Source organism: Pleurodeles waltl, chromosome 6 (genome assembly GCF_031143425.1).
Source record: "Pleurodeles waltl isolate 20211129_DDA chromosome 6, aPleWal1.hap1.20221129, whole genome shotgun sequence".
Classification (NCBI taxonomy): domain Eukaryota; kingdom Metazoa; phylum Chordata; class Amphibia; order Caudata; family Salamandridae; genus Pleurodeles; species Pleurodeles waltl.
In genome coordinates, this window is record NC_090445.1 from 246,892,415 (window position 1) to 246,920,159 (window position 27,745).

The 27,745-nt window shown below is 45.6% G+C and overlaps 1 protein-coding gene across 2 annotated transcripts in view; it reads left to right on the top strand.

The window, feature by feature from the left end:
- LOC138299610 (E3 ubiquitin-protein ligase RNF113A-like) overlaps positions 1-27,745 on the top strand; it is a 178,788-nt gene that overhangs the window by 59,410 nt on the left and 91,633 nt on the right. For both annotated transcript variants that reach the window (XM_069238022.1, XM_069238021.1), the window contains exon 6: positions 23,636-23,742. In XM_069238022.1, coding sequence (XP_069094123.1) covers positions 23,636-23,742 — 107 coding nt within the window. The remainder of the gene's footprint in view (positions 1-23,635; positions 23,743-27,745) is intronic.

Below are 27,745 nucleotides of genomic sequence, written 5' to 3' on the forward strand. Positions count from 1 at the left end.
CTAGCCGCCAGGAGCATTTTCATCAGGTCTCCTGGCCTCTAAAGGTGTGCATTTTGCAGAGAGCTGGATTATATGACTCACTGCACCACACCTACCTCCTGGTGATCCTTTCCAGGTGGTGGGGAAAGCTTGAGCGCCTCCTCTGCAACCAGCCAAGAGAACACCCTCCTTGTCACACTCATCAGACCTCAGGCTTTTTGACGGGCAGCTGGGAGTTGGAATGGAGACCAGGCCCTTTCCACCAACTGGTCCTCAGGGGACCAGCTTCACTAGTCTTGTAAACCATACTATTCCTAGGGGTCAACTGGAGGGAAAGTCCTTAGTCTGTCCTTGAAGGGCATCAGATGGCTTCTCCTTCCAGTGTGTTCTTCCCCTGTCACCGCTTTCCATGTTCAGGATCTCCTCAGCTTCATCTCTCTTGTGCATGGGGTTTTAATTGGGGTGAGTAGTTTTAGGAGCTGGACACCCCTGGAAAACAGTACAATTTCACATCACATTATCCCTGTCCTAACCCTCCAGCTCAACATTCTGGGACAATCCAACCTCACTTTTTCTCTTATGAAGTCCGGTCTGCCCTTAGCAGTCACAGCTACCTGATCCATTCAAAGGCAAGCCCCTCCCCTGTTGGCTCCAGAGGTCTGGGCTCAATGACTGTTGAATGCCATTTTATTTGGGTAGGTCTTTGATGCCTCTGCTGAAGAGTTATTAACTTGGCCCAGTGGGAGGGACAAAGGCCTGGCACCTGATTGAGTTGAGTCATAGAAATATGTCAGATCCTGAAGCCCCATTGGATGAGGAAACTCGGTGTGCATGTTTTAGCTCGGTTTGGTACTTTAATAGATCCTGTAAGTTGGAGTGGGAGGAAACTGTACTTTAGGGTAGATTTTGCATATTATATATATACATCACCACAGATTTTACAGTAAGCACTCCAGACTCCAAGCACTATGAATGCCCCCTTGTTAGAAATGGGGTCTCTAGTTGGCAGAGGTATACACCCTTGTCTAAGTAGGGACCACAATCCTAGTCAGGGTAAGCAACACACAATCCAAATTATCCTGTGCCCACCCTCTGGTAGCTTGGCACTGAGCAGTCAGGCAATATATAAAGTATTTGTTCAATAAATCATACAGTAACACAGTGAAAACACCACAAAAAGACACCGCACAGGTTTAGAAAAATAGATAATATTTATCTAAATACAATAAGGGCTAAACAACAAAGATCCAATAAGCACAAGTTGGAATATCACTTTTAAAAGGTTAAAAAGAGTCTTAATCCTTAGAAATAAACATTTCTCTCTTTGTTACAAACGGTACCAGGTATGTGTCAAAAATAACGACGCACGGAGACCGCTGAGGAGGAGATACGTGGATGTATTGTTTCTTTCTACGCTGCAAGGAGTTTGCGTCGTTTTTCGGCACGCAGTCTTGGTTCCTCACGGCGATGCCGGGATATTTTGACACCCGGGGCAATGCGTGAAAATCCTTGATGCGCTGGAAGAAGGCACAGGCGCTGCGTCGATCCGATAGGCAGTGTGTCTAATTTTCCATTCACAAGGCAGGTGCTCCGTCGAATTTCCACACTGGACGTCGGGCGCGGTCGTTCGGTCGGCTGTGTAGTGATTTCTTGGACACAAGGCAGGCTTCGTATCATTTTTGGCAGGTGTTGCGCAGGGGTTTCTTTGAAGAGATGAAGTCTTTGTTGGCCCTGAGACTTCAGAAACAGGAGGCAAGCTCAATCCAAGCCCTTGGAGAGCGCTTCTGTGGGAAGGCAGAGTCCTTCCAGCAAAATCAGAGGCCAGCAGGGCAGCAGTCCTTCTCTGCAGAGCAGTCCAGATGATTCCTTTGGGCAGCCTGGCAGTTCCTCTTGACAGGATCCAGGTGTAGGTCCAGAAGTGTCTCATTTGGTGGGGTCAGAGCCAGTTTATATACCTAAAAATGCCTTTGAAGTGGGGGGGACGTCAAAGAGTGGTTTTGAAGTGCACAAGTTCCCCTTTCACCCCAATCCTGTCTGCCGGGTCCCAGTGGGGGGTTATCAGTCTTTTGTGTGAGGCCAGGCCATTGGCCTTTGAAATGTAAGTGTCAGGCCCTCCACCCTTCCAACCCAGGAAGACCCATTAAGTATGCAGATGTGACTGAGTGTCCTGTGTGTAAGGAAATGCCTCCTTGGCATGGTTGCTCCCTGACTTTTTGCCTTTGCTGATGCTATGTTTACATTTGAAAGTGTGCTGAGGCCTGCTAACCAGGCCCCAGCACCAGTGTTCTTCCCTAACCTGTACTTTTGTATCCACAATTGGCAGACCCTGGCATCCAGATAAGTCCCTTGTAACTGGCACTTCTAGTACCAAGGGCCCTGATGCCAGGGAAGGTCTCTAAGGGCTGCAGCATGTCTTATGCCACCCTGGAGACCTCTCACTCAGCACAGACACACTGCTTGCCAGCTTGTGTGTGCTAGTGAGAACAAAACGAGTAAGTCGACATGGCACTCCCCTCAGGGTGCCATGCCAGCCTCTCACTGCCTATGCAAGTATAGGTCAGTCACCCCTCTAGCAGGCCTTACAGCCCTAAGGCAGGGTGCACTATACCATAGGTGAGGGTACCAGTGCATGAGCATGGTACCCCTACAGTGTCTAAACAAAACCTTAGACATTGTAAGTGCAGGGTAGCCATAAGAGTATATGGTCTGGGAGTTTGTCAAACACGAACTCAACAGCACCATAATGGCTACACTGAAAACTGGGAAGTTTGGTATCAAACTTCTCAGCACAATAAATGCACACTGATGCCAGTGTACATTTTATTGCAAAATACACCCCAGAGGGCACCTTAGAGGTGCCCCCTGAAACTTAACCGACTGTCTGTGTAGGCTGACTAGTTCCAGCAGCCTGCCACACTAGAGACATGTTGCTGGCCCCATGGGGAGAGTGCCTTTGTCACTCTGAGGCCAGTAACAAAGCCTGCACTGGGTGGAGATGCTAACACCTCCCCCAGACAGGAGCTGTGACACCTGGCGGTGAGCCTCAAAGGCTCACCCCTTTGTCACAGCCCAGCAGGGCACTCCAGCTTAGTGGAGTTGCCCGCCCCCTCCGGCCACGGCCCCCACTTTTGGCGGCAAGGCTGGAGGGAACAAAGAAAGAAACAAGGAGGAGTCACTGGCCAGTCAGGACAGCCCCTAAGGTGTCCTGAGCTGAAGTGACTCTAACTTTTAGAAATCCTCCATCTTGCAGATGGAGGATTCCCCCAATAGGGTTAGGATTGTGACCCCCTCCCCTTGGGAGGAGGCACAAAGAGGGTGTACCCACCCTCAGGGCTAGTAGCCATTGGCTACTAACCCCCCAGACCTAAACACGCCCTTAAATTTAGTATTTAAGGGCTACCCTGAACCCTAGAAAATTAGATTCCTGCAACTACAAGAAGAAGGACTGCCTAGCTGAAAACCCCTGCAGAGGAAGACCAGAAGACAACAACTGCCTTGGCTCCAGAAACTCACCGGCCTGTCTCCTGCCTTCCAAAGAACTCTGCTCCAGCGACGCCTTCCAAAGGGACCAGCGACCTCTGAATCCTCTGAGGACTGCCCTGCTTCGACGACGACGAGAAACTCCCGAGGACAGCGGACCTGCTCCAAAAAGACTGCAACTTTGTTTCAAGAAGCAGCTTTAAAGAACCCTGCAACTCCCCGCAAGAAGCGTGAGACTTGCAACACTGCACCCGGCGACCCCGACTCGGCTGGTGGAGAACCAACACCTCAGGGAGGACCCCAGGACTACTCTACGACTGTGAGTACCAAAACCTGTCCCCCCTGAGCCCCCACAGCGCCGCCTGCAGAGGGAATCCCGAGGCTTCCCCTGACCGCGACTCTCTGAAACCTAAGTCCCGACGCCTGGAAAAGACCCTGCACCCGCAGCCCCCAGGACCTGAAGGACCGGACTTTCACTGCAGAAGTGACCCCCAGGAGTCCCTCTCCCTTGCCCAAGTGGAGGTTTCCCCGAGGAAGCCCCCCCTTGCCTGCCTGCAGCGCTGAAGAGATCCCTTGATCTCTCATTGACTTACATTGCGAACCCGACGCTTGTTCTAACACTGCACCCGGCCGCCCCCGCGCCGCTGAGGGTGAAATTTCTGTGTGGGCTTGTGTCCCCCCCGGTGCCCTACAAAACCCCCCTGGTCTGCCCTCCGAAGACGCGGGTACTTACCTGCCAGCAGACCGGAACCGGGGCACCCCCTTCTCTCCATTGAAGCCTATGCGTTTTGGGCACCACTTTGAACTCTGCACCTGACCGGCCCTGAGCTGCTGGTGTGGTGACTTTGGGGTTGCTCTGAACCCCCAACAGTGGGCTACCTTGGACCAAGAACTGAACCCTGTAAGTGTCCTACTTACCTGGTAAAACTAACAAAAACTTACCTCCCCCAGGAACTGTGAAAATTGCACTGTGTCCACTTTTGAAATAGCTATTTGTGAATAACTTGAAAAGTATACATGCAATTGAAATGATTCAAAGTTCCTAATGTACTTACCTGCAATACCTTTCAAACAAGATATTACATGTTAAATTTGAACCTGTGGTTCTTAAAATAAATTAAGAAAATATATTTTTCTATAACAAAACCTATTGGCTGGATTTGTCTCTGAGTGTGTGTACCTCATTTATTGTCTATGTGTATGTACAACAAATGCTTAACACTACTCCTTGGATAAGCCTACTGCTCGACCACACTACCACAAAATAGAGCATTAGTATTATCTCTTTTTACCACTATTTTACCTCTAAGGGGAACCCTTGGACTCTGTGCATGCTATTCCTTACTTTGAAATAGCACATACAGAGCCAACTTCCTACACTGTGTTTGTGGTTGTCTGAGTGAAATGCACAAGGGAGCTGCCAACCAGCACAGACCAGACATTGATTGGAGAGAGGCTGTAAGGCATAGATGGTTTTAAATGCAGAGAAATACCCACTTTCTAAAAGTGCCATTTCTAAAATAGTAATATTAAATCCAACCTCACCAAATAAGAAGGATTTTCTATTACCATTCTGGTCATACTAAATATGACCTGGTTACCCCTTTCAGATCAGAATCTACCACTCAAAAAGTATATGAGGGCAATCCTAATGCTAGTCTTTGAAAGGAGCAGGCCTCACAGTAGTGGAAAACGTATGTAGGGGTTTTTCACTACTAGGACATGTAAAACACATAAGTACATGTCCTACCTTTTACTTGCATAGCTCCCTGCTCTATGGGTTACTTAGGGCCTACCTTAGGGATGACTTATATGTAGAGAAGGGGGAGTTTACGGCTTGGCAAATGCCAGGTCGAACTGGCAGTGAAACTGCACACAAAGGCCTTGCAATGGCAGACCTGAGGCCTGGTTAAGGGGTTACTTATGTGGGTGGCACAATCAGTGCTGCAGGCCCACTAATATCATTTAATTTACACGCCCTGGGCACATGTAGTGCACTTTACTAGGGACTTACAAGTAAATTAGATATGCCAATTGGGTATGAGCCAATGTTACAATGTTTGTAGGGAGAGAGCACATGCACTGGTTAGCAGCGGTAAAGTGTCCAGAGTCCTTAAGCCAGTACACATGAGGTCAGAAAAAGAAGAGGAGAAAGGCAAAAAGTTTGGGGTGACCCTTCAGGGAGGCCATTTTCCAACACCCATCAAATTATTATAATAAAGTAGGACAATGGTCCCTTCTGGGAATTAAATGCCTCAACTTCCTTGGCAGAGGTACAAAACCATTGTAGAGTATGCAGTACTATCCGTCCTTTACTTATGGCCAGAATGCGCTCCTCCCTGAATTCACATCAGCTGCACTGCTTGTCTCCCTTTTCGCAGGGACTTGAGATGGCAGGTACAAGGAGTATATGGGCGCCTCACCAGATAAGCGCATCGCGCGTTGTGGGCCCAGTCATACCTGGGGTGTCATAGCGTAGTCTTCACGGGCGTTCAGCCAATAGCACTGCCTCCACATCTCCGCCCTCAAACCTCGCATGGCACTCTTATTTTATTTTATGTTATTTTTTTAATGGGCGCTCCGACTTGCGGGGATCACAGTGGCACTCTGGATGCACCTGCCCTCGTCTGCAGGGCTCTTCTCACCAGCAGACCGGAGCAGTTTATGGGCACCTCAGCAGGTATGGCACAAAGTCATGTACAGGCCCTTTCATACCTTGCTGCGCATCGGCGTCTTGCTGGTGGCACTGCTGTCTGTTTCGCTGCGCTGCCCGCTTGGTACCGCCCCTCAGCAGGCGGATGGTGGCAGGTGCTGGAGGGGTCCCGATTTCTCATACACCTTCACAGTGGTTGGCAGCAGGACAGCCCGATGCACGGGGTCAGACCCCTCCTGTCGTTACTTTAGGATCGTGGGCCCTAGGCCCTCATGCAGCGCAAAGGAGGACACAGGCACATGGTTATAGTGGCCCCTTTTATTGGCAGGGTCACCTGAGCGGTGACGCCCATGAGGGACAGTGTAAGTGTAACAGGTCAGCCCTCATGGAGTGGCTGGTGACATAGTACTGTGCAGACACTAGAACGTGTCCAGCGGGACAACACAACGAGGTCAGGATTCAATTAAATTATTTCAGTTGTAAGTGCGCGTGCCGTAAAGGGATTGGTAAACATCCGTTACCCAACAGCCGGAAAAACAAATGCTTTAGATAATGACTGTCCCTATGTACTGGGATGTCCAAAAGCGCCAAGCAGTGGTCACAGTGGAAGAAGAAACTTAATACTCACAATACAATGAGTTTAATTCTCAGTATACTGGCATCACAATTGACTTCGTCAGTTTCTAATCGAGTCTAAAATAACAATAAATATTGTGTCATTCTTGCATGCTTTACAGGAGAAAACTCTACAGAAAAAAAAATCAAACAAAAAGGCAAAAGTGAAGGCTTATTGCCATCAAGTGGATAGAAACAGGTACTTGAACGGAGCTGCAGCTCGGGGGCCAAATGTTGCAGAGTCTGACAGCTCACGCGTGCGCAGAAGCTCTATAAATAGAGCCGACGGAGAAAAAACGCGGACAAATTGTATAGCTTGGGAACATCTGTGACGCATTGATTTAAAGGATAAAACAAAACAGGAACGAGATGCAAAAAATGCAGCTACCTCGTGGTTGTGGAGATCAAATTTAAAAACGAACTGAAAGTGACTTTGTAGTCAGTACTTGTAAAGAACTACAATGGAAATGGAAAACCTATTTTAGGTGCATGGGGGAGAATGAAACTACAAAAAAGGGTGATAGAGGAACCTGTTCTAAAAGTTTTTTTTGTTTTTTTTTAACACACACATTCATCTGAGGTTCCCAACACAACTACCCATAATGGAAATATATTGCATAGAAAACAATCATAAAGAAAATAACATCTTCATGTAAACAATCAAGAAAATATCAAAGTGAAATTTAATGAAAACAGCTTGGCTCCAGTCCTCTACATTGTTAAGTCCGTTGGCATTTGAGTCTGTTTTTTCAATCCATAGTAACTCTCTCCGTGACAGGAGATTGGATTTATCTTTGCCGCTTGGGACCGGTTTTACATGTTCAGGCACTTGCCAAGGTATGTCCTCCTCTGTATGATGCAGAAGTTGGTAGTGTTCCACCAGTGGTGCTCCAGTGACTCCACACTTGATCCTGCTGTGGTGCTGCAAAATCCGGCATTTCACTTTTTGGCTCGTCTGACCTACGCATATTAAATCACATGGGCACCAAACTCCTTATATGACGTCTTGGGTATTACAGTTGGTAAAGGTGTCCAAATTGATTTTACCATTGCAAAACTCCTTAATATTTACACAGCATTTACATGCTATGCATTGTCCGCATTTGGAGTGACCCACATGGGCAGGTAGACCCCACTGTAAATACAAAGTGGGTTTAGATAAAGGAGGTAATGCAGCATTCAATAATGAGTTCTTTAGGTTAAAAACTCTCTTGAAAGCAAACAGAGGAGCCTCTTTAGTGGATAAGTGGCCTTATATCAGTTTCCAATGTTTGAGTACAATTTTCTTTATATCATTTCTAGCACGGCCAAAAGTGCCTTCACAGATAATGTGTTTTGAACAGTCATACTGTTTACGTGGAACTAGCAGTTCCTCCCTCGGGTTATACCATCCCCTTTTTCTTGCCTGTTTGACTATCCTTTTGGGATAACTTCTCTCAATAAGTTTCTTAATTAAGTTATCCGATTTATTAAAGAAATCAGCCCTTTTGCTACAGTTTTGGCGAAAGCACTAAAATTGACTGAAAGGCAGTTTGTCTCTGACTCGTAGGGTGGCTGCTAGAGTATTGCAATAATGAATTCCTTTTGGTGGGCTTCCTCCATACACAAATATATATTTTATTTTCCTCCACTTCGGCCACAGATCTGAAAAAAGGGGTGGCTGCACTATCATAATCCATACTGAACTGAATATCACCGGATAGATTATTTAGCTAAATCTGAAATTGGTGTAGAACAGTCTCTGAGCCTCTCTAGATTAAGAATACATCGTCTGTGTATCTCGCCCATGGGATATGTTTGCTAAATAGGGATTAGTGGACACAAAGATTTTCTTGTCCTCAAAGTCAGCAACATAAAGGTTTGCCAGGTCTGGGGCAAATCCTGCTCCGATAGCTACTCCTTTGATTTGGAAGTAGAACTGCGTTTCAAATTAGAAATAGTTCTTCCCCACGGCTATCTCTGCAAGTGATACTACAAACCTACTGAGTACCTGCACTAGTTGTTCGCTTGAGTCCAGTAGATCAGAGATCACTCTGAGGGCATCATCCTCGGGGATATGGGTATACAGGGACAGGGATGTCCATGGTAATAAACAGGTCAGTATTTAGATCAAATTCAATGCCTTCAATCATCTTTATAGAATGCACACTATCCCTTATGTAAGATCTCGTATTGGGCATCCAGGTTCTTAAGAAAAACTTGATGTACTGTCATGGGGCGGTTCTACAATGGATCCACTTCCCAATACTATGGGGTGATCTGTTTTATAGTCTCTTGCATATTTTGGGAGAGTAAAAAGTGCTGGAATTCTGGGGGTGACAACTGTTCAATAAATCATATTCATTCTTACTCAGGAACTCAGTAGTCCAGTAGATCAGAGATCACTCTGAGGGCATCATCCTCGGAGATATGGGTATACAGGGACAGGGATGTCCATGGTAATCGACAGGTCAATATTTAGATCAAATTCAATGCCTTCAATCATCTTTATAGAATGCACACTATCCCTTATGTAAGATCTCGTATTGGGTATCCAGGGTTTTAAGAAAAACTCGATTGGGTGGTTCTACGATGGATCCACTTCAAAATACTATAGGGTGATCTGTTTTATAGTCTCTTGTGTATTTTTGGGAGAGTAAAAAGTGCTGGAATTCTGGGGGTGACCACTGTTCAATAAATCAGATTCATTCTTACTCAGGAACTCACTTTCTAAGCTTTTCGTGCAAGACTGGTTATGAAGGTTCTTATGTTATCAGTAGGATCAAAGTTAACCGTGCTGTAACCTGTCTCATCACTGAGATGATTAAGAATCCCAGTACAGTAGTTTTCAATATCTTGGATGACAATACCACCCCCTTTGTGCTCTAATTTCATGACAGTTTCATGATTATTTTTTAGGGTTTTGATAGCTATCATATTATAAGGACTACCCCCACGTCATTACCAATCCTTGCAAGGCCTTTCTGCGACCAAGTACCTGTGCGCAGATACTGGGCGTTGCACAGCAGTAATCTCGTGCTCACAGCCATCATACATGGGTTCATGTGTAACCAGCCCAGTGCCTTTTACCTTTGCAGCAGCGACCTGATCTTAAAAGGTGGGCACTGGCAGTTTAATTGTGCCTTAATTCCTACATTGAGTGTGTTGCTGGTGATTAGGGCCTCAGTGACAAATCTGCAGGTATTGAAGGAAGGGCTCTCAATGAGTAATGCCGTTTGTCAAATACAGTGGTATATCATCATAAAGATAGATGTTGTGTTGAACTCTCCCAAACATTAAACCATGGATATCTGGGCATTGTCTTAATTTGCTTCAAATGGCAAACAGAGATGAGGATAATTGGCAACCCTTTTTTGTACCCCTCTCTGAGTGTATGGCGGTTGTCTTCCCTTTATTTACCAGTATACCTGCCCTTGGAGTTTTTTCATTTGCAAAAATCCATCTCTTAAGTTGTCCTCTGAAACTCATCCTTTGTATCACTGCTCTCAGAAATTTCAAGTTAACGTGGCCATCATCCATTGTGACAGGGATTGCCAGATGTACCATCCAAACCACGTTGTCAATTATGTGTGGTGTTCTATGTATTTTGTCATGTGATTGGTGATGTTGTATAAACCATCACAGGTCAGAATCCTCAACACCCAATCAGAATTTTGGTGAAGACTTTTTCAGAATTTTGATGAAGAATTTGACTTCTGCATTAGTGTCAAATGAATCAGAAAGTCTGGCTGCTATAATTAGATCTTCACTGAATTGTACCAGTGGGAATGGCCCTGATGAAGGTGACCCATAATATCTAGGAACACCGAAACGCGCGTAGGCCTTCGGTCCCCTCGGTACATCACTGACAGAGCTACGCCACCATTGTTTCTTTTCTAGCATAGATCATTTTTGTATTAGATTAAAAAATATACGTGCATTAGTCATTGAGTATTCTTCTTTTGTGTATTAATTCATTATTATAGAAAGTCCTTTAGTCCTTATGTGCCATTTGGCAAATCTTAGCATCATTTGTACAGTGTCTCTTTTCTATATTGTTATATTGTCCTTTTTATCTAGTCTGAATGTGGTGTGTCTGAGTTAGGTATTTTTCTTTCTGATATTCGTTTTGCATCTTATGATTGTTTACATTATTTAATAAAAGTACACGTAGCTGTGACACAATATATTCTCTCTGTGATTATCCATTCACATCTAACAGCTTGGTATTAGAAATCATCAATAGGTTCTAGTATATCATGTTGTATTTATTTGTTCCTATAGGGATCTATCCCTGAAGACTATTATATCTTCAGGCCCATTATTGTAGCTCACTTAGTAGTTTTTCTACATTGATTATTTCCCTGATTGAGCTACACGCATTCTTTTAGGGAACCCCTTTATAGTTACTCTCCCACTGATGAAGTGGCCAAGTCAGCAGTAGATACAGCTTCTGTTGGTTCACTTACTCGTTCACGAATGAGGTTGGATGATGAAACATTGACTGATGTGAAAGCTTCGACTGACTACAAACCATTACCAAAGGCATATCCTGCCAAATATTCCTAGTGCGTAACTAGCCTGAATACCGCCTTAGTAACAATACGAGGGGTGGGTGATCATGTGATCCCTAACCAAGATCAAAGATCTGAGTTGATTAAAGCGGCACATGAGGGAGTTGCTTTTGCCCTTTCAGGTGTGGCGGCTACTATTTCTTTACTACAAAAATGCTATTGGTGGGCAGGTCTATACAAACAGACAAAGCAGTATGTCCTCTGTTGTGACATCTGCCAGCAAATAAAAGGGTCCACCGTCAAACACGCACTGCATACACCCCTGCTTATTTCAAACAAACCACTGTAGTGTGTGTACCTGGACGATTGTGGTCCTCTGACACCTGATAGTGCATACAAATACGTTTTAGTTGTCAACTCATGCTCGGTATTTCTATGGGTATGGTCACAAGCATCAGCTGTCGCTCGAACCATTATTAAAGATTTGCAAGCCTTGATCAGTGCAATTGCGGATTTCCATTCGGACCAGGACCCTGCTTTTGCCTCCAGGGCATTCACGGACACCATGACTTTGTTAGGGGTCCAAGTGCATTTCTCGTCCCCCTACCATCTCAAGGGTAACAGTGTAGTGGAACTGAAAAACCGAGACTTAAAGCAATCCATAACAGCAAGAGTATTAGGCACTTGTCATAGTTGGCTTAATCACCTGTATGGACTCCAGAGAGCACTTAATAATCTGCCAAGAAAGTCCCTGGGAGGGCGCACCCCACATGAGTTGCTGTTTGGAACACAAATGTATGTTCCAGATCTTGATGGCTCTGGCGCGGAGATGGCAGGCACACCTTTTGACATCAATGAACTTGTCACTGTCTTGCAGGAATTACAGCAGATCCATGATGAAAACACATCTACCTGTGTTGCCTCCTTGGGAATAAGGGGTGCACCAATAATATCTACTGGCTGTATTCTGAAAGTTAGGGATCTAGTGCGAGAAAATATTGCTGTGAAAAAGGAGTTTGGTCCTTATCATGCACCGGTTCCAGTCCTGGGAATACACAGTACCAGAACTGTTATTCTACACTGCTGCCTGATTCAAAGGAAAACCGCTTTGCCTCCATTGATAATGTCAAGTTACATCATGTGGCGGATCCTACACAGCTGACCTAGAGGACTCCTGGGTAGTTCCCAAATCCTTCTCACTACGGACCAGGAAGTTCCCCTACAGGTTTTGAGCAGCGATGCTGACACTTCCCTGAGCTTGGGGAGGGTGGAAAATGATCTTTCATTAGTACCACTAATCATCTGCGACAAACGTCCAGGATAACTAACAATTCTACTAAAGCTGATGGAATCGTTTACTACGAACCCCCAAGAGAGACTTCTGCGAGTTCTCCGCTTCCTCACACGGCTCCAGTCTTTGCACGAACTGCTGCTGGATATTTTGTTGCCATCAATGACTCTTTCACCGACTTATCTACTTCTTCCTCAACACCATTGTCAAGAGCACGAAAGCTGATAAACTGGCTCGGAATTAACTATCTTATTCGTCCATGGAACTATCTATGGCTCTTACTAAATATACTTGCTTTTCTCCTTTGGATTGGGTTTGTAATCGTCTTTTTCTTACTCTTATGTGGTCATTACTTTCCTGAATGCTCTCCAGTCAAACTGGTGGACGAGGTCCTAAAACCACATCTTTCCTCACATAAGATCAGTTGAGACTTGTCCCTAGTGAACATCTCATCAATACCAGTTCGTGATGTAATTGTTTGGGATAAAGTATCTTTTGGTATATTTGGCCCATCGGAGGTTCTTCAAATTACATACGTTTTCAAACTTTTATTGAATGTTGTGATAACACCTGGGATTGTTCCAGATGATTGGGATGTAAAAATATTTGATTCTATGCTTTCTGAGCTTCAATATGTTACTGTATTTGAAAGTAAAGATATGTTCGGTGGCATGTGTAGCTGCAGATACACATGCTGTGCATAGTCCGCCGTCTGGTGTTGGGTCGGAGTGTTACAAGTTGTTTTTCTTCGAAGAAGTCTTTTCGAGTCACAAGACCGAGGGACTCCTCCTACTTTGGTTCCATTGCGCATGGGCGTCGACTCCATGTTAGATTGTTTTTTTTCCGCCATCGGGTTCGGACGTCTTCCTTTTCGCTCCGTGTTTCGGGTCGGAAAGTTAGTCAGAATCAACGGAAAATTTGTCGGTATTGTTTCGTTCGGTATCGGGTTAGATTAGAGTCGACACCGAATCTTGAAGAGCTCCGGTAGCCCTTCGGGGTAATTTCGATCCCCCGTCGGGGCCTGGTCGGCCCGATCGCGTGCAACATCGAGACTGATGGAACGGACCCCGTTCCAATTCTGTCCTAAATGCCACAGTAAATATCCCTATACAGACCAACATTTGGTCTGTAACTTGTGCCTGTCACCCGAGCACAAAGAAGAGACGTGTGAGGCCTGTCGAGCGTTTCGGTCGAGGAAAACGCTCCGAGACCGAAGAGCCAGAAGGTTACAGATGGCGTCCACGCCGACAGGACAACGACGGTTCGAGGAAGAGGGAGAAGAAGAAGAAACTTTCTCCATCCACGAATCGGACTCCGAAGAATTCGGCGTCGAACAAACCGTGAGTAAGACGTCGAAACAAACATCACACGGAAAAACAGACAAAGCCCAGGGAACGCCACTGCCAACAGGCCATGGCTCAACCCATAAATTAGGTGACCGTCCATCGGCACCGAAAAAGGGCGAACTGGTGCCGAGGTCATCCGACTCAGGTCGAGACACAGGCACGCAGCAATCTCGGGACCGAGAAAGTGCTGCAGAAAAGGGTCGACACCGAGACAGCGGCACTAAAGCTGCGCGGCACAGAGATAGCGGCACCGAAGATGGTCGACGCCAAGAAGGTACGACACCGAAAAAGAGAAAAATCTCTTCGGAGCCGAAAACACCAAAAGACACGGTTTCGGTGCCAAAACGCCCAGCAACCGAACCGAAAGCCAGTTCCTACTCAGAGGAACAATCACTGTCCTCCCAACTTCAAAAACACAGATTTGAGGAGGAATTACAAACAACAGCTGTAGATCACACGCAAAAGCGGATCTTTATACAAAGTGGTACAGGGAAGATCAGCACCCTTCCCCCAATCAGAAGAAAAAGGAAACTAGATTTCCAACAACAAGAAAAAACACCACAAGCAAAAGTGGTAAAGAAGGTAACTCCACCACCCTCTCCACCACCGGCAACTCATATATCACCGGCACAGACTCCGTCACAATCACCAGCTCATACCACCATGAGCCAAGATGACCAGGACGCATGGGATCTCTATGACGCCCCAGTATCGGACAATAGCCCTGAGTCGTACCCCACTAAGCCCTCACCACCTGAGGACAGTACAGCATATGCTCAGGTGGTAGCTAGGGCACCAGAGTTTCATAACGTATCGCTACATTCAGAGCCTATCGAGGATGACTTCCTTTTTAACACCCGTTCCTCCACCCATAGCAATTATCAAAGCCTTCCTATGCTCCCGGGAATGCTAAGGCACGCTAAACAAATCTTTAAGGAGCCATTTAAAAGCAGAGCAATAACCCCAAGGGTGGAGAAGAAATACAAGGCACCACCCACAGACCCTGCTTTTATTACATCACAACTGACACCAGATTCAGTTGTCGTAGGAGCAGCTCGTAAAAGAGCCAACTCGCACAAATCAGGCGACGCACCACCTCCAGACAAGGAGAGCCGAAAGTTTGATGCAGCTGGGAAAAGGGTTGCAGTACAAGCTGCAAATCAGTGGCGCATCGCCAACTCGCAGGCACTCCTAGCGCGATATGACAGAGCCCATTGGGACGAGATGCAGCCTCTCATCGAGCACCTCCCCAAAGAATTCCAAAAACGGGCAAAACAAGTGGTTGAAGAGGGACAAAACATATCCAACAACCAAATCCGTTCTTCTATGGATGCAGCAGATACAGCTGCAAGAACTATAAATACTGCTGTAACGATAAGGAGGCACGCATGGCTGCGCACCTCCGGCTTCAAACCTGAGATACAACAGGCAGTGCTCAATATGCCGTTCAATGAACAACAATTGTTTGGACCAGAAGTGGACACTGCAATTGAAAAATTAAAGAAAGACACTGACACAGCTAAAGCCATGGGCGCACTCTATTCCCCGCAGGGCAGAGGCACATTTGGCACATTTCGCAAAACTACTTTCAGAGGAGGGTTTCGAGGTCAAGCCACACAAGCCAGCACCTCACAAACAACACCTACCTACCACAAACAACATCTACCTTCCCAGGGACAGTATCAAAGGGGAGGCTTTCGGGGCCAATACAGAGGGGGCCAATTCCCAAGAAACCCCTTCACACACCACCAGTGGGGGGAAGACTAAGCCAGTTCTACAAATCTTGGGAGGAGATAACAACAGACACTTGGGTCTTAGCAATTATCCAACATGGTTATTGCATAGAATTTCTCCAACTCCCTCCAAACGTCCCACCGAAAACACAAAATATGTCAAAACAGCATTTAGACCTTCTACAGCTAGAAGTTCAAGCATTACTGCAAAAAGACGCAATAGAATTAGTACCAGGTCCACAAAAGAACACAGGAGTTTACTCACTGTACTTTCTAATACCAAAAAAGGACAAAACTCTGAGACCAATATTAGATCTCAGAACATTAAACACCTTCATCAAATCAGAACACTTTCACATGGTCACGTTACAAGACGTAATACCACTACTGAAACAGCAGGACTACATGACAACCTTAGATCTAAAAGATGCGTATTTCCATATACCGATACATTCCTCGCACAGGAAATACCTACGGTTCGTATTCAAAGGAATACACTACCAATTCAAAGTGTTGCCATTCGGAATAACCACCGCGCCAAGAGTCTTTACGAAATGTCTAGCAGTAGTAGCTGCACATATCAGAAGGCAGCAAATACACGTGTTCCCGTACCTAGACGATTGGTTAATAAAAACCAACTCGCTAACGAAGTGTTCACACCACACAGATTATGTTATATAAACCCTTTGCAAACTGGGTTTCTCCATCAACTATGCAAAGTCACACATTCTGCCGTGTCAAACACAGCAATACTTAGGAGCGACAATCAACACAACAAAGGGGATAGCCACTCCAAGTCCACAAAGGGTTCGCAATTTTCACAAGGTGATACAAGCTATGTATCCAACACAAAAAGTACATGCAAAGATGGTGTTAAAACTCCTAGGCATGATGTCCTCATGCATAGCCATTGTCCCAAATGCAAGATTGCACATGAGGCCCTTACAACAGTGCCTAGCATCACAATGGTCACACGCACAGGGTCAACTTCTAGATCTGGTGTTGATAGACCGCCAAACATATATCTCGCTTCTATGGTGGAACAGTACAAATTTAAACAAAGGGCGGCCTTTCCAAGACCCAGTGCCACAATACGTGATAACAGACGCTTCCATGACAGGGTGGGGGGCACACCTCAATCAACGAAGCATACAAGGACAATGGGACGTACATCAAAGAAAGTTTCATATAAATCACCTCGAATTGTTAGCAGTATTTCTAGCGTTGAAAGCATTCCAACCCATAATAACCCACAAATACATTCTTGTCAAAACAGACAACATGACAACAATGTATTATTTAAACAAACAGGGGGGGACACACTCAACACAGTTGTGTCTCCTAACACAAAAAATATGGCATTGGGCAATTCACAACCACATTCGCCTAATAGCACAGTTTATTCCAGGGATCCAGAACCAGCTAGCAGACAGTCTCTCTCGGGATCACCAACAGGTCCACTTATGGGAGATTCACCCCCAAATCCTGAACACTTACTTCCGAATTTGGGGAACACCTCAAATAGATCTGTTTGCAACAAAAGAAAACGCAAAATGCCAAAACTTCGCATCCAGGTACCCACACCGGCAATCTCAAGGCAATGCTCTATGGATGAATTGGTCAGGGATATTTGCATACGCTTTTCCCCCTCTCCCTCTCCTTCCATATCTAGTAAACAGATTGAGTCAAAACAAACTCAAACTCATTCTAATAGCACCAACATGGGCAAGACAACCTTGGTATACAACACTACTAGACCTGTCAGTAGTACCTCATGTCAAACTACCCAACAGGTCAGATCTGTTAACACAACACAAGCAACAAATCAGGCATCCAAACCCAGCATCGCTGAATCTAGCAATTTGGCTCCAGAAATCCTAGAATTTGGACACTTAAACCTCACACAAGAATGTATGGAGGTCATAAAACAGGCTAGAAGACCATCCACTAGACACTGCTATGCAAGTAAATGGAAAAGATTTGTTTGCTACTGCCATAATAATCAAGTTCAACCATTGAATGCATCTCCAAAAGATGTAGTAGGGTATTTACTACATTTGCAAAAGTCAAATCTAGCTTTCTCTTCCATAAAGATACATCTCGCAGCAATATCTGCATACCTGCAAATTACTCATTCAACTTCCCTATTTAAAATACCTGTCATAAAAGCGTTTATGGAAGGACTAAAGAGAATTATACCACCAAGGACACCACCTGTTCCTTCATGGAACCTCAATATTGTCTTAACAAGACTCATGGGCCCACCTTTCGAACCCATGCATTCTTTCGAAATGCAATACTTAACGTGGAAAGTTGCATTTCTCGTTGCCATTACATCTCTAAGAAGAGTAAGTGAAATTCAGGCATTTACTATACAAGAACCATTTATTCAAATACACAAGAATAAGGTAGTTCTAAGAACCAACCCAAAATTCTTACCAAAGGTTATCTCACCGTTCCACTTAAATCAAACAGTAGAATTACCAGTGTTCTTCCCGCAGCCAGACTCAATAGCTGAAAGAGCACTACATACATTAGACATCAAAAGAGCACTAATGTACTACATTGACAGAACAAAACTAATTAGGAAAACAAAACAACTATTTATTGCATTTCAAACACCTCATACATGAAATCCAATATCAAAACAAGGTATAGCCAGATGGATAGTTAGGTGCATCCAAACCTGCTATCTTAAAGCAAAGAGAGAGCTGCCTATTACACCAAAGGCACACTCAACCTGAAAGAAAGGTGCTACCATGGCCTTGCTAGGAAATATTCCAATGAATGAAATATGTAAGGCCGCAACATGGTCTACACCTCACACATTTACTAAGCACTACTGTGTAGACGTGTTATCTGCACAACAAGCCACAGTAGGTCAAGCTGTACTAAGAACTTTATTTCAAACTACTTCCACTCCTACAGGCTAAACCACCGCTTTTGGTGAGATAACTGCTTACTAGTCTATGCACAGCATGTGTATCTGCAGCTACACATGCCACCGAACGGAAAATGTCACTTACCCAGTGTACATCTGTTCGTGGCATTAGTCGCTGCAGATTCACATGCGCCCACCCGCCTCCCCGGGAGCCTGTAGCCGTTTGGAAGTAATTTTCAACATTTGTACATTTGTAAATATATTACTTTAACATTAGTTTTGTACATACTTATTCATTCCATTGCATGGGCACTATTACTAACATACACAACTCCTACCTCACCCTCTGCGGGGAAAACAATCTAACATGGAGTCGACGCCCATGCGCAATGGAACCAAAGTAGAAGGAGTCCCTCGGTCTCGTGACTCGAAAAGACTTCTTCGAAGAAAAACAACTTGTAACACTCCGACACAACACCAGACGGCGGACTATGCACAGCATGTGAATCTGCAGCGACTAATGCCACGAACAGATGTACACTGGGTAAGTGACATTTTCCTTACCAAACAAAAGAAAATTATGGTGATATGTTCTGTTATAATGATAATGGACATCATTTCATTCATAGATAAGCACCGTGAAGACTGTTTTCAATTATTCACAATGGGAACATTGTCCTGCCTACCAGCGGGGAGTTCTAAAACATACATGGAAAAGTTTGTATATTTTTCTGGGCATAAATTAAAAAATGCTGAGTCTTATTATTTTAAATTGCCTCCAGTAGAAATGCACAATGTACTTTTAACGGATACAACATTGATTTATTCTGATTCCCTTGTTTCCCGTTGTCTATAGAAGGCTGAGTATTGGATGAAGTCAATTGACTTAAAGAGTGTTTGGGGAACTAAAAATTGGCAAAAACAGGGAAGGGAAGCTTTATTTTAGAGCATGCCTGATACCTTTACAAATTCTTGAATGACACTATGCAGCAAACAAGTTGTCTAGGATTGGCAAAAATGAAAGTATTGAATGTGCCCAGTATCCCCATTCCTGCAAAATTTTACAAATGGCAATAATTCAATAATGCAACAGAAGAAGTGCCTGACAAGTGGGTTCAGAATGGTACATTTAACTTTCAAGTCCTGGTGGGTGGTTATTGTGGCCAGTGGACACACATGGTTGTCATGCATGTTTTGTAAATTCCACAGAGGGTTTTAGGGTGAGCAGGTCAGACCCTTGTTATGTGTCATCAGAACATTCAGGAATTGTGGCAACATGCAGAGTAGGAAAATTATGCCAGCAATGGTTAAAAAGATCCTCACTAAACACCGTAAAAGAAAATCTCAGTATCTTGTCAAGTAACATAGACTTATAAGGTTTCCTGTTAAGCCCTAGAAGACAGCATAAAAAGTGCTTCTTATATGCAATTTACAACAAAATATGAAAACTTTCACAGCAAGAAGTCGCTGCCCGGTTAAGGCAAATAGATCAGGAAAACTTACAGAAAGTAAGTCATTGTAGATAATGGGATTAAGACCTTGTCTGACCGCATATACACTCTTAACAACATCATTTCTTCTTAAATTGACATTATGCAAAATGATATGTCATCCTTACAACATGGGCAGAGTCAACTTAGTTCCATTATGCAGTTGGGTTGGATACTACAGATATTGAAAAGTGGCTGTGTTCCCTTGCAGTATGTTAGAGCAAATGACCTTTTTGCCGCATTTAATTTGATGCAAATGATGGCTAAGAAGGAAGCAACTTATGTTACGTTGAACATCGAACAGTTAGACATGTTGCCTTTTACTTTGGCGGAAATTCCATCTGCAGTGTGCTTAATTCAGGGGTTATCAATCTGCCTATGTCTGCACTACCTTTCACATTTTGCTTGAAACACATTCCAGTAACCAGATATGAAAGGCTAGGAGAAAGCTACATTTATGAGGTGTGGGAGCTACCCTTCTCATACAAGTGTTTCAATGGAATGAAAGCAGTATTTCCTAGCAGCAGCAAATGCGAGACCTTTGTGAGCCATTCAGTGGTTTGTAAACAGCTGACCTTGCACAGAGCATGTAACGCTTAAGCAGCCAATTTGGCTTGTTATCTGGAGGGAGTTCCTGTACCCTTGGTTCGATCAGCATTCCAGGTGCTCTCAAATGGAAGTTACATGCTTTTAAACAGGGAGGGCTGTTGTGGAATGCGAGCCGGAATCACCTACGTAGTTTTGGTCTCCACAATTGTCACCTGTTGCGGTAATGTGCTTCCCCCACCCCACCCCACCCCCGCAACAGACAAAAGTAGCAGATATTTGGCCTCATGTTGCTACTTCTAATGTAAATTTTGACAAACTAAGCAGACTAAAAGCTCCATTGTTTTAGAAACATATGGTGCTGGTATCTGCCTGTGAAAAGTATGCGCTCCAAGTAGCGAGGTTATCTACAGAGATACAGTCCCTTTTAAATGCAAACTTTCTTAGACACTTCGGTGAACACATGGGACAAATTTTTAACGCGTCCAATACTGCCAGGATTGTACATTTCTTTAAGGCTGTTGGTTCTGGGTTCGTCAGCATCTTTTTGTCTATATTTAGTATAATACCTTCAGCCAAACCCTCAATATTTTTGAGTATTTTAAGGGGATTCCCAATTACTTTGGCCTTAATTGGTGATATTTCGTTGATGCTATTTTTTATTCACACTGTCTGCCCCATCTCATTAAGGAGGACTGATGGCGCTTTCATCAGAGCAACTGTGTCGTGAATGCATGATGCAGTATTTCAGAGCGCCACTCCTTGAAGAACTGGAGTACAACTGGTCGTTATCATTTAGACCGGTCCTGGACTGTGTGCAGCACATGTTTTGTTGCCTTTGGTGCCTTTTTGAATGTGTACTGCAATTGTGTCTCTACGCGGCGCTTTCTTTAATTAGACGCTGATCTGTTGATGTTCTTGCTGAGAACTCATTACCAGACATGTGCGTTGAGGGTGCGTTTGCTATGCGAAGCCTTCTATGAGCCTCCCTTTATGGATCAACTGACTCTAGGTACCTTAATATCTGGCACTACAAGGAATGCTGCCGCTTAGGCTGGAGCAGAGGCTTTGGAACACATGTGCTATTTATTTTTCCTTGGCACCGATTTGGTCACATCAACACCTGTCGAAGTGGGATCTTTCCTTGATTTAATTGTCATGGATACAATTGGCGATTTTCAAAATGACGACGACTTGATATAATGTTGGCATTCGGCCTTTATTAACAAGATTGCTGGATTCTAAATTGACGGTTTTTATTTGGCCCATTTCAGTATGTTTTTCTTGTCAATTTGAACATTTGTGTACATAGTTTAGTTTGCTTCAATGTAGTAAAATTAGGCTGACCTCTACACTTTGAACCAACAAGGGAAGGGTGTTGTGAGATTATTTTATTAGCATTTTATGGACACATTAGTTTAGCCATAGACCTGCAACTTCTGCCCTTTTAGCCTGGAAAACAATTTATTTTATTATTTTAGCAGCAGCTTCATTTTGTGGAGATATTTTTATTCTTTCAACTGTTGTTCACTCTGCTTAGGAATTGTTTTCATTTTTTAGCACAACATGTTCACTCTGTGCTTTGCTGAAGGCTCTACACGATAATGTTGTTGGTACAAAGTAGAACATCATATTCACTGTCATTTCGTGGAAACATACATGTTTTTACGCTAGGGCAGTTTTCTTAGAACACCAGACCTCTCTGCCCCCATATGTTGGAGGGAAATTCCAGCTACAAGTTGCCACTGCATGCTGTTCGCTTCAATGCAACTGTCTGCTGAGACTAGGAATCTTCTCTGCCTACATGGTAGAAGACTCTCAGTAGACCAATAGCCCACTTCCCTGCTACCATATTCAGGTATTGGGAATGGTGTCTTCCTACGGGTCGTGAAGGGTGGATTAGGGCTAACACCGCTATCCTCTAGAATAGAACTTTAGTGGTGTAGGTGGGAATTCCAAAACCTAGAATTGTGGTACTATGGTGGAACTTTTCTGATGTTTCACTTTTTTCGTCACCGCTCTGCTATTATCATGTTTCATTATCCTAGCAGTACATGCCTCTTTATCTAGGATGCAGCTGATTCAATAAAATTCCTTGAACCAATTCCTGTTTCTGTTTGCCTTTGCATGTGTGAGATGAATGTAACTGAAAGAAAAGGGCAAGATCTGTTCCACCACAATTTCCCTGAGAAATCAGAATGTCATGCGTACGGCTGCCACAAATCACCTCTACTCTTAGGTACTGGTGAGGTACTGCTAGCTGGCTGGAAGGGTTAGTTGTCACACGGTGTGGAATTGGACTCCGTTCCCCACAATCCGGTGGTAATGCTGCCTGAATCCAGCAGTCTCATTGTTCTAATGAGAGCCAACACAACACCTTAGGTTCTGAAAATGGACACTGACGGGTTGCAAAGATGGCACAGAAATAGTGAAAGGTAGTAAGAGTGTCATGACACACTGTAACTAAGAGCACAATGACGTGGATGGGCAGAAATTGTGAATGAAACTGCTTCAAATGAGAAAAGGCTAACATAGACCATGCAGCCCAATCACGTAGGTAATAGCCTTAGGTTAGAGGAAGCTTTCTTTATAGTATGAACCCCCTCCCTGGCATGCTAACCTTCATTGCACAGGATAAGCATAGATTCTTTGGAGTAGTAAAGTCTATGTAGTATAAAACTGTGTGGGCCTGAATACCAGATTATGGAAATTCGTACAATGGGCCGTAAAATGAGAAAGAGGACACCCTTCATTGAAGTTATCAAATAGGAAATTTTCTTCTGGACCTTCAAAGTTTGGGGCTGAAACCAAAATGCAGTTGTAAGAAAGGACGGTTTTGTACCAACTTTGTACTAATAAAGAGGACAGGGTGATGTTAATTGAGTATGGTTTCAATGTGAAATTTAAAAGCTTTTAAACGAAGATTTATTAAAAATGCAGCTTTACTGTGGTCTTTGGCTCAGTTAGTAAGTCCAGAGGCCTCTGAGCATGTGCATACTTTCTCTGAAAACAATATTTTAACCATTACCATGGGTGTCCATCTGTGCAGCCTCTGAGTCATGATAAATGCAACATCTGATAAATGCAACATCTTTACCTTATTTAAGTATCCAATCTCTTTTTTTAAGGAAAGGACCAATCCGTGCCCCAGAGCACTTAAGGGCAACAGTGCGGTGGGATTATCAGCCAGATATCTGCAAGGATTATAAAGAGACTGGTTTCTGTGGCTTTGGAGGTGAGCAACTGTACAGGTGATATGTGACTGTTGGTACTTGAAATATATGTTAATTACTGTTTCATGCCTGATTCTGAGAACTGCCCAAGGAAGGGACTTCAAGGTCCAGACGGTAGATAATAGTAATATGACCATGTCCAGTTGACTGTGCCTGCTCAGAGAGCATATTTCAAAGGGTATTTTGACCAGAAGGGTGTGATATTTTTTTGGGGGGAGGTGGGTGGGGGAGGGTGCATTGAACAAGTCTCCTGATGATAGATTCACGTTTAAACTGAATGGAAGAACTATTCTTCATGGAGAGGAACTAATTTGAATCTCCTATGAGTGGTGCAAATTAGCTCAAGTGGCTGAAGACTGTAGGTTTTGGCTATAGATATGTTGCAAATTTGTTTCATGGGCCTCAAGAATATGACTGCCAACCTCCTGGTCTGAGCTTCTTCAGCTCTTTTGTCCCTGGAGTTGGTTCCAGGGAATTAGCCGATTGATCCTTGGAGTCACTGCTTTGATCTGGAGTTGGCAATCAACTTTTTCCTGAGCCAGGAGTCACAGGCATAATCCAAACTTTCCTAGTCCTTCCGAGGTGCAGCCTGGCTTCGTGCAGTTTCAGGGGCAGCACGGCAGTCCAACATGATTTGAGGTCCAGGGTGCCATATTTATCCCAAGGAAGTGCCCTGAGGGGCAATGCAGTCACTAGCCAATGAGCTAATAGGTCCCCTCCTCTTTAGTGACAAAGTTCTGGTGATGTGTGGCATTTGGCAATCCCAGGGTGCAATATTCTTGCCACTCTCAAGTTGTTGGGTCCTTCTCTCGACTGTGAGGAACTTGGTAGCCCACCCCAGATGTGTGGCTACCTAAGGGTTACACACACAGGGGAAAACCAGTTTGGGGATTCGTTTTTCCTCCCTGGCCCTGCCTTCAACTTCTCTACCAGGAAAAAGGACAGCCCTTCACGAGTGCTAATGCCATTTGCCCATCAAATGCTGCTTCCCTTTTGAAGCTTGACTGTTGGGCTAACAACATGAATGGCTTTCTGCAAGGTGGAAATGGCACTTCTCCCTGCAGTGAGCTGCTACTGTTTCTAAGCCTGGGAGACGTTCACATGTCTCCCCAGGCAGGCACAAAGCGGTCTGTTGGCCAGAAGAGCCCACATGAAGCTACTGGACTAGCTTGAGCATGGAATGGCAATGTTCTAAAAGTTGCTTAAATTTAATAGTGACTTTAGAATCGACCTTGGCATCAAGTTGGGTTCAGTGCCACCATTAATTTGATACCTTAATGTACCCAGTTAGGTAGTCCCATTCAGAAGGTAGCCAGGCTGGGGTGCCAGCTGGTAACCCTGTACTAGTCAATAGGGCTACTTACGTTTTCACAGCAAAACAGTTTGGGAAGTGTTTCAGCTGAGACATCTGAAAAAATAAATGTCTACTTTAATAATATACTGTTCCATGCCATAGAGGCCCGTAGGCCTTCCGTAAGGGAAACTTGCATATATTGTTAAGGGAAGGGGCGGCTTTGCCATTGGTTTAAATGATTAAGTCTAACTGGCAGTGAACAAATCAAATCAAATCATTAACATTTATAAAGCGTGCTACTCACCCGTGCAGGTCTCAAGGCGCTAGGGGAAAAAGGGGGGGTTATCGCTGCTCGAACAGCCAGGTCTTTAGGAGTCTCCGGAAAGCGGAGTGGTCCTGGGTGGTCCTGAGGCTGGTGGGGAGGGAGTTCCAGGTCTTGGCCGCCAGGAAGGAGAAAGATCTCGCACCCGCCGTGGAGCGGCGGATGCGAGGGACAGCAGCGAGTGCGAGGCCAGAGGAGCGGAGGAGGCGGGTGGGGACGTAGAAGCTGAGGCGTCTGTTGAGGTATTCCGGTCCCTTGTCGTGGAGGGCTTTGTGTGCGTGGGTGAGAAGTCGGAAGGTGATCCTTTTGCTGACTTGGAGCCAGTGCAGGTGTCTCAGGTGTGCGGAGATGTGGCTGCTGCGGGGTATGTCGAGGATGAGGCGGGCCGCGGCGTTTTGAATGCGTTGCAGGCGATTTTGGAGTTTGGCTGTGGTCCCGGCGTAGAGAGTGTTGCCGTAGTCCAGGCGGCTCGGGACGAGGGTGTGGGTCACGGTTTTTCTGGTGTCGGCGGGGATCCAGCGGAAGATCTTGCGGAGCATGCGGAGGGTGAGGAAGCAGGCGGAGGACACAGCGTTGACTTGCTTGGTCATGGTGAGAAGAGGGTCCAAGATGAAGCCGAGGTTGCGGGCGTGGTCTGTGGGGGTCGGTGCGGTGCCGAGGGCCGTGGGCCACCAGGAGTCGTCCCAGGCGGACGGGGTGTTGCCGAGGATGAGGACTTCCGTTTTTTCAGAGTTCAGCTTTAGGCGGCTGAGCCTCATCCAATCTGCGACCTCCTTCATGCCCTCTTGTAGGTTGGTCTTGGCGCTGGCGGGGTCCTTGGTGAGGGAGAGTATAAGTTGGGTGTCGTCGGCGTAGGAGGTGATGATGATGTCGTGCTTGCGTACGATGTTGGCGAGGGGGCTCATGTAGACATTGAAGAGTGTCGGGCTAGTGATGAGCCTTGGGGTACGCCGCAGATGATCTCGGTGGGTTCTGAGCGAAACGGAGGGAGGTAAACTCTTTGGGAACGGTTTGAGAGGAAGGAGGCGATCCAGTCCAGGGCCTGGCCTTGGATTCCGGTGGAGCGGAGGCGGGTGATTAGGGGGCGGTGACAGACGGTGTCAAAGGCAGCCGAGAGGTCGAGCAGAATGAGGGCGACTGTTTCACCGTTGTCCATCAGGGTTCTGATGTCGTCAGTGACTGAGATGAGGGCGGTTTCAGTGCTGTGGTTGGTTCGGAATCCGGTTTGTGAGGGGTCGAGCAGGTTGTTGTCTTCCAGGAAGGTGGTCAGCTGTTTGTTTACGGTCTTCTCTATTACTTTGGTTGGGAAAGGCAGAAGAGAGATGGGGCGGAAGTTTTTCAGGTCGCTCGGGTCAGCCGTAGGTTTCTTTAGTAGGGCGTTGACTTCGGCGTGTTTCCAGCATTCGGGGAAGGTAGCAGAAGAAAAAGAAGAGTTGATGACGGTCCGGAGGTGCGGGGCGATGATGTCGTCGGCTTTGTTAAAGATGAAGTGCGGGCAGGGGTCCGAAGGGGTGCCGGAGTGGATAGAGTTCATGATGGATTTGGTTTTTTCCGTGTTGATGTGGGACCAGTTGTTGAGGGTGATGGCCGTGGATGGCGGTTCGGTGGTGTTTGGTTGGGTCTGGTGTCCGAAGCTGTCGTGGAGGTCGCTAATCTTGCGATGGAAGAAAGTGGCGAGGGATTCGCACAGATCCTGTGAGGGCGTGACGGCGTTGGCGTTGGCGCTGGCGCTGGGGTTGGAGAACTCCTTGACGATGCTGAAGAGTTCTCTGCTGTTGTGTCTGTTTTTGTCCAGTCTGTCGGTGAAAAAGTTCCTTTTGGCCGCGCGGATCAGGTGGTGGTGTTCGTGGGTAGCGTTCTTGAGGGCGGTCATGTTGTCAGCGGTGAGGTCCTTGCACCAGGCTTTCTCAAGGGCGCGACAAGTTTTCTTTGATTCTTTGAGGGTGTCAGAGAACCAGAGAGGTTTTTTGGTGTTGGTCTGTCGATGCGTGCGTTTGAGGGGAGCAAGGATGTCTGCGCAGTTGGAGATCCAGTTTGTGAGGTTGAGGGCTGCGTCGTTGGGGTCGGTGGTGGTGAGGGTGGGTTGGTTGGCGGCGAGTGCAGAGAAGAGTTGCTCTTCGGGGATCTTGTTCCACTGTCGACGAGGGATGGGTTGGGTGCGGAGGTGGCGGGTCTCGCGTCGGAATGTGAAGTGGACACAGCTGTGGTCGGTCCAGTGTAGGGCGGAGGCGTGGCTGAAGAAGATGTGTTTGCTGGCGGAGAACATGGGGTCAAGCGTGTGTCTGGCGATGTGGGTGGCGGTGTTCACCAGTTGTTTGAGGCCGAGGTTGGCGAGGTTGTCGAGCAGGGTGGTGGTGTTGGGGTCGTTGTTTTGTTCCAGATGGAAGTT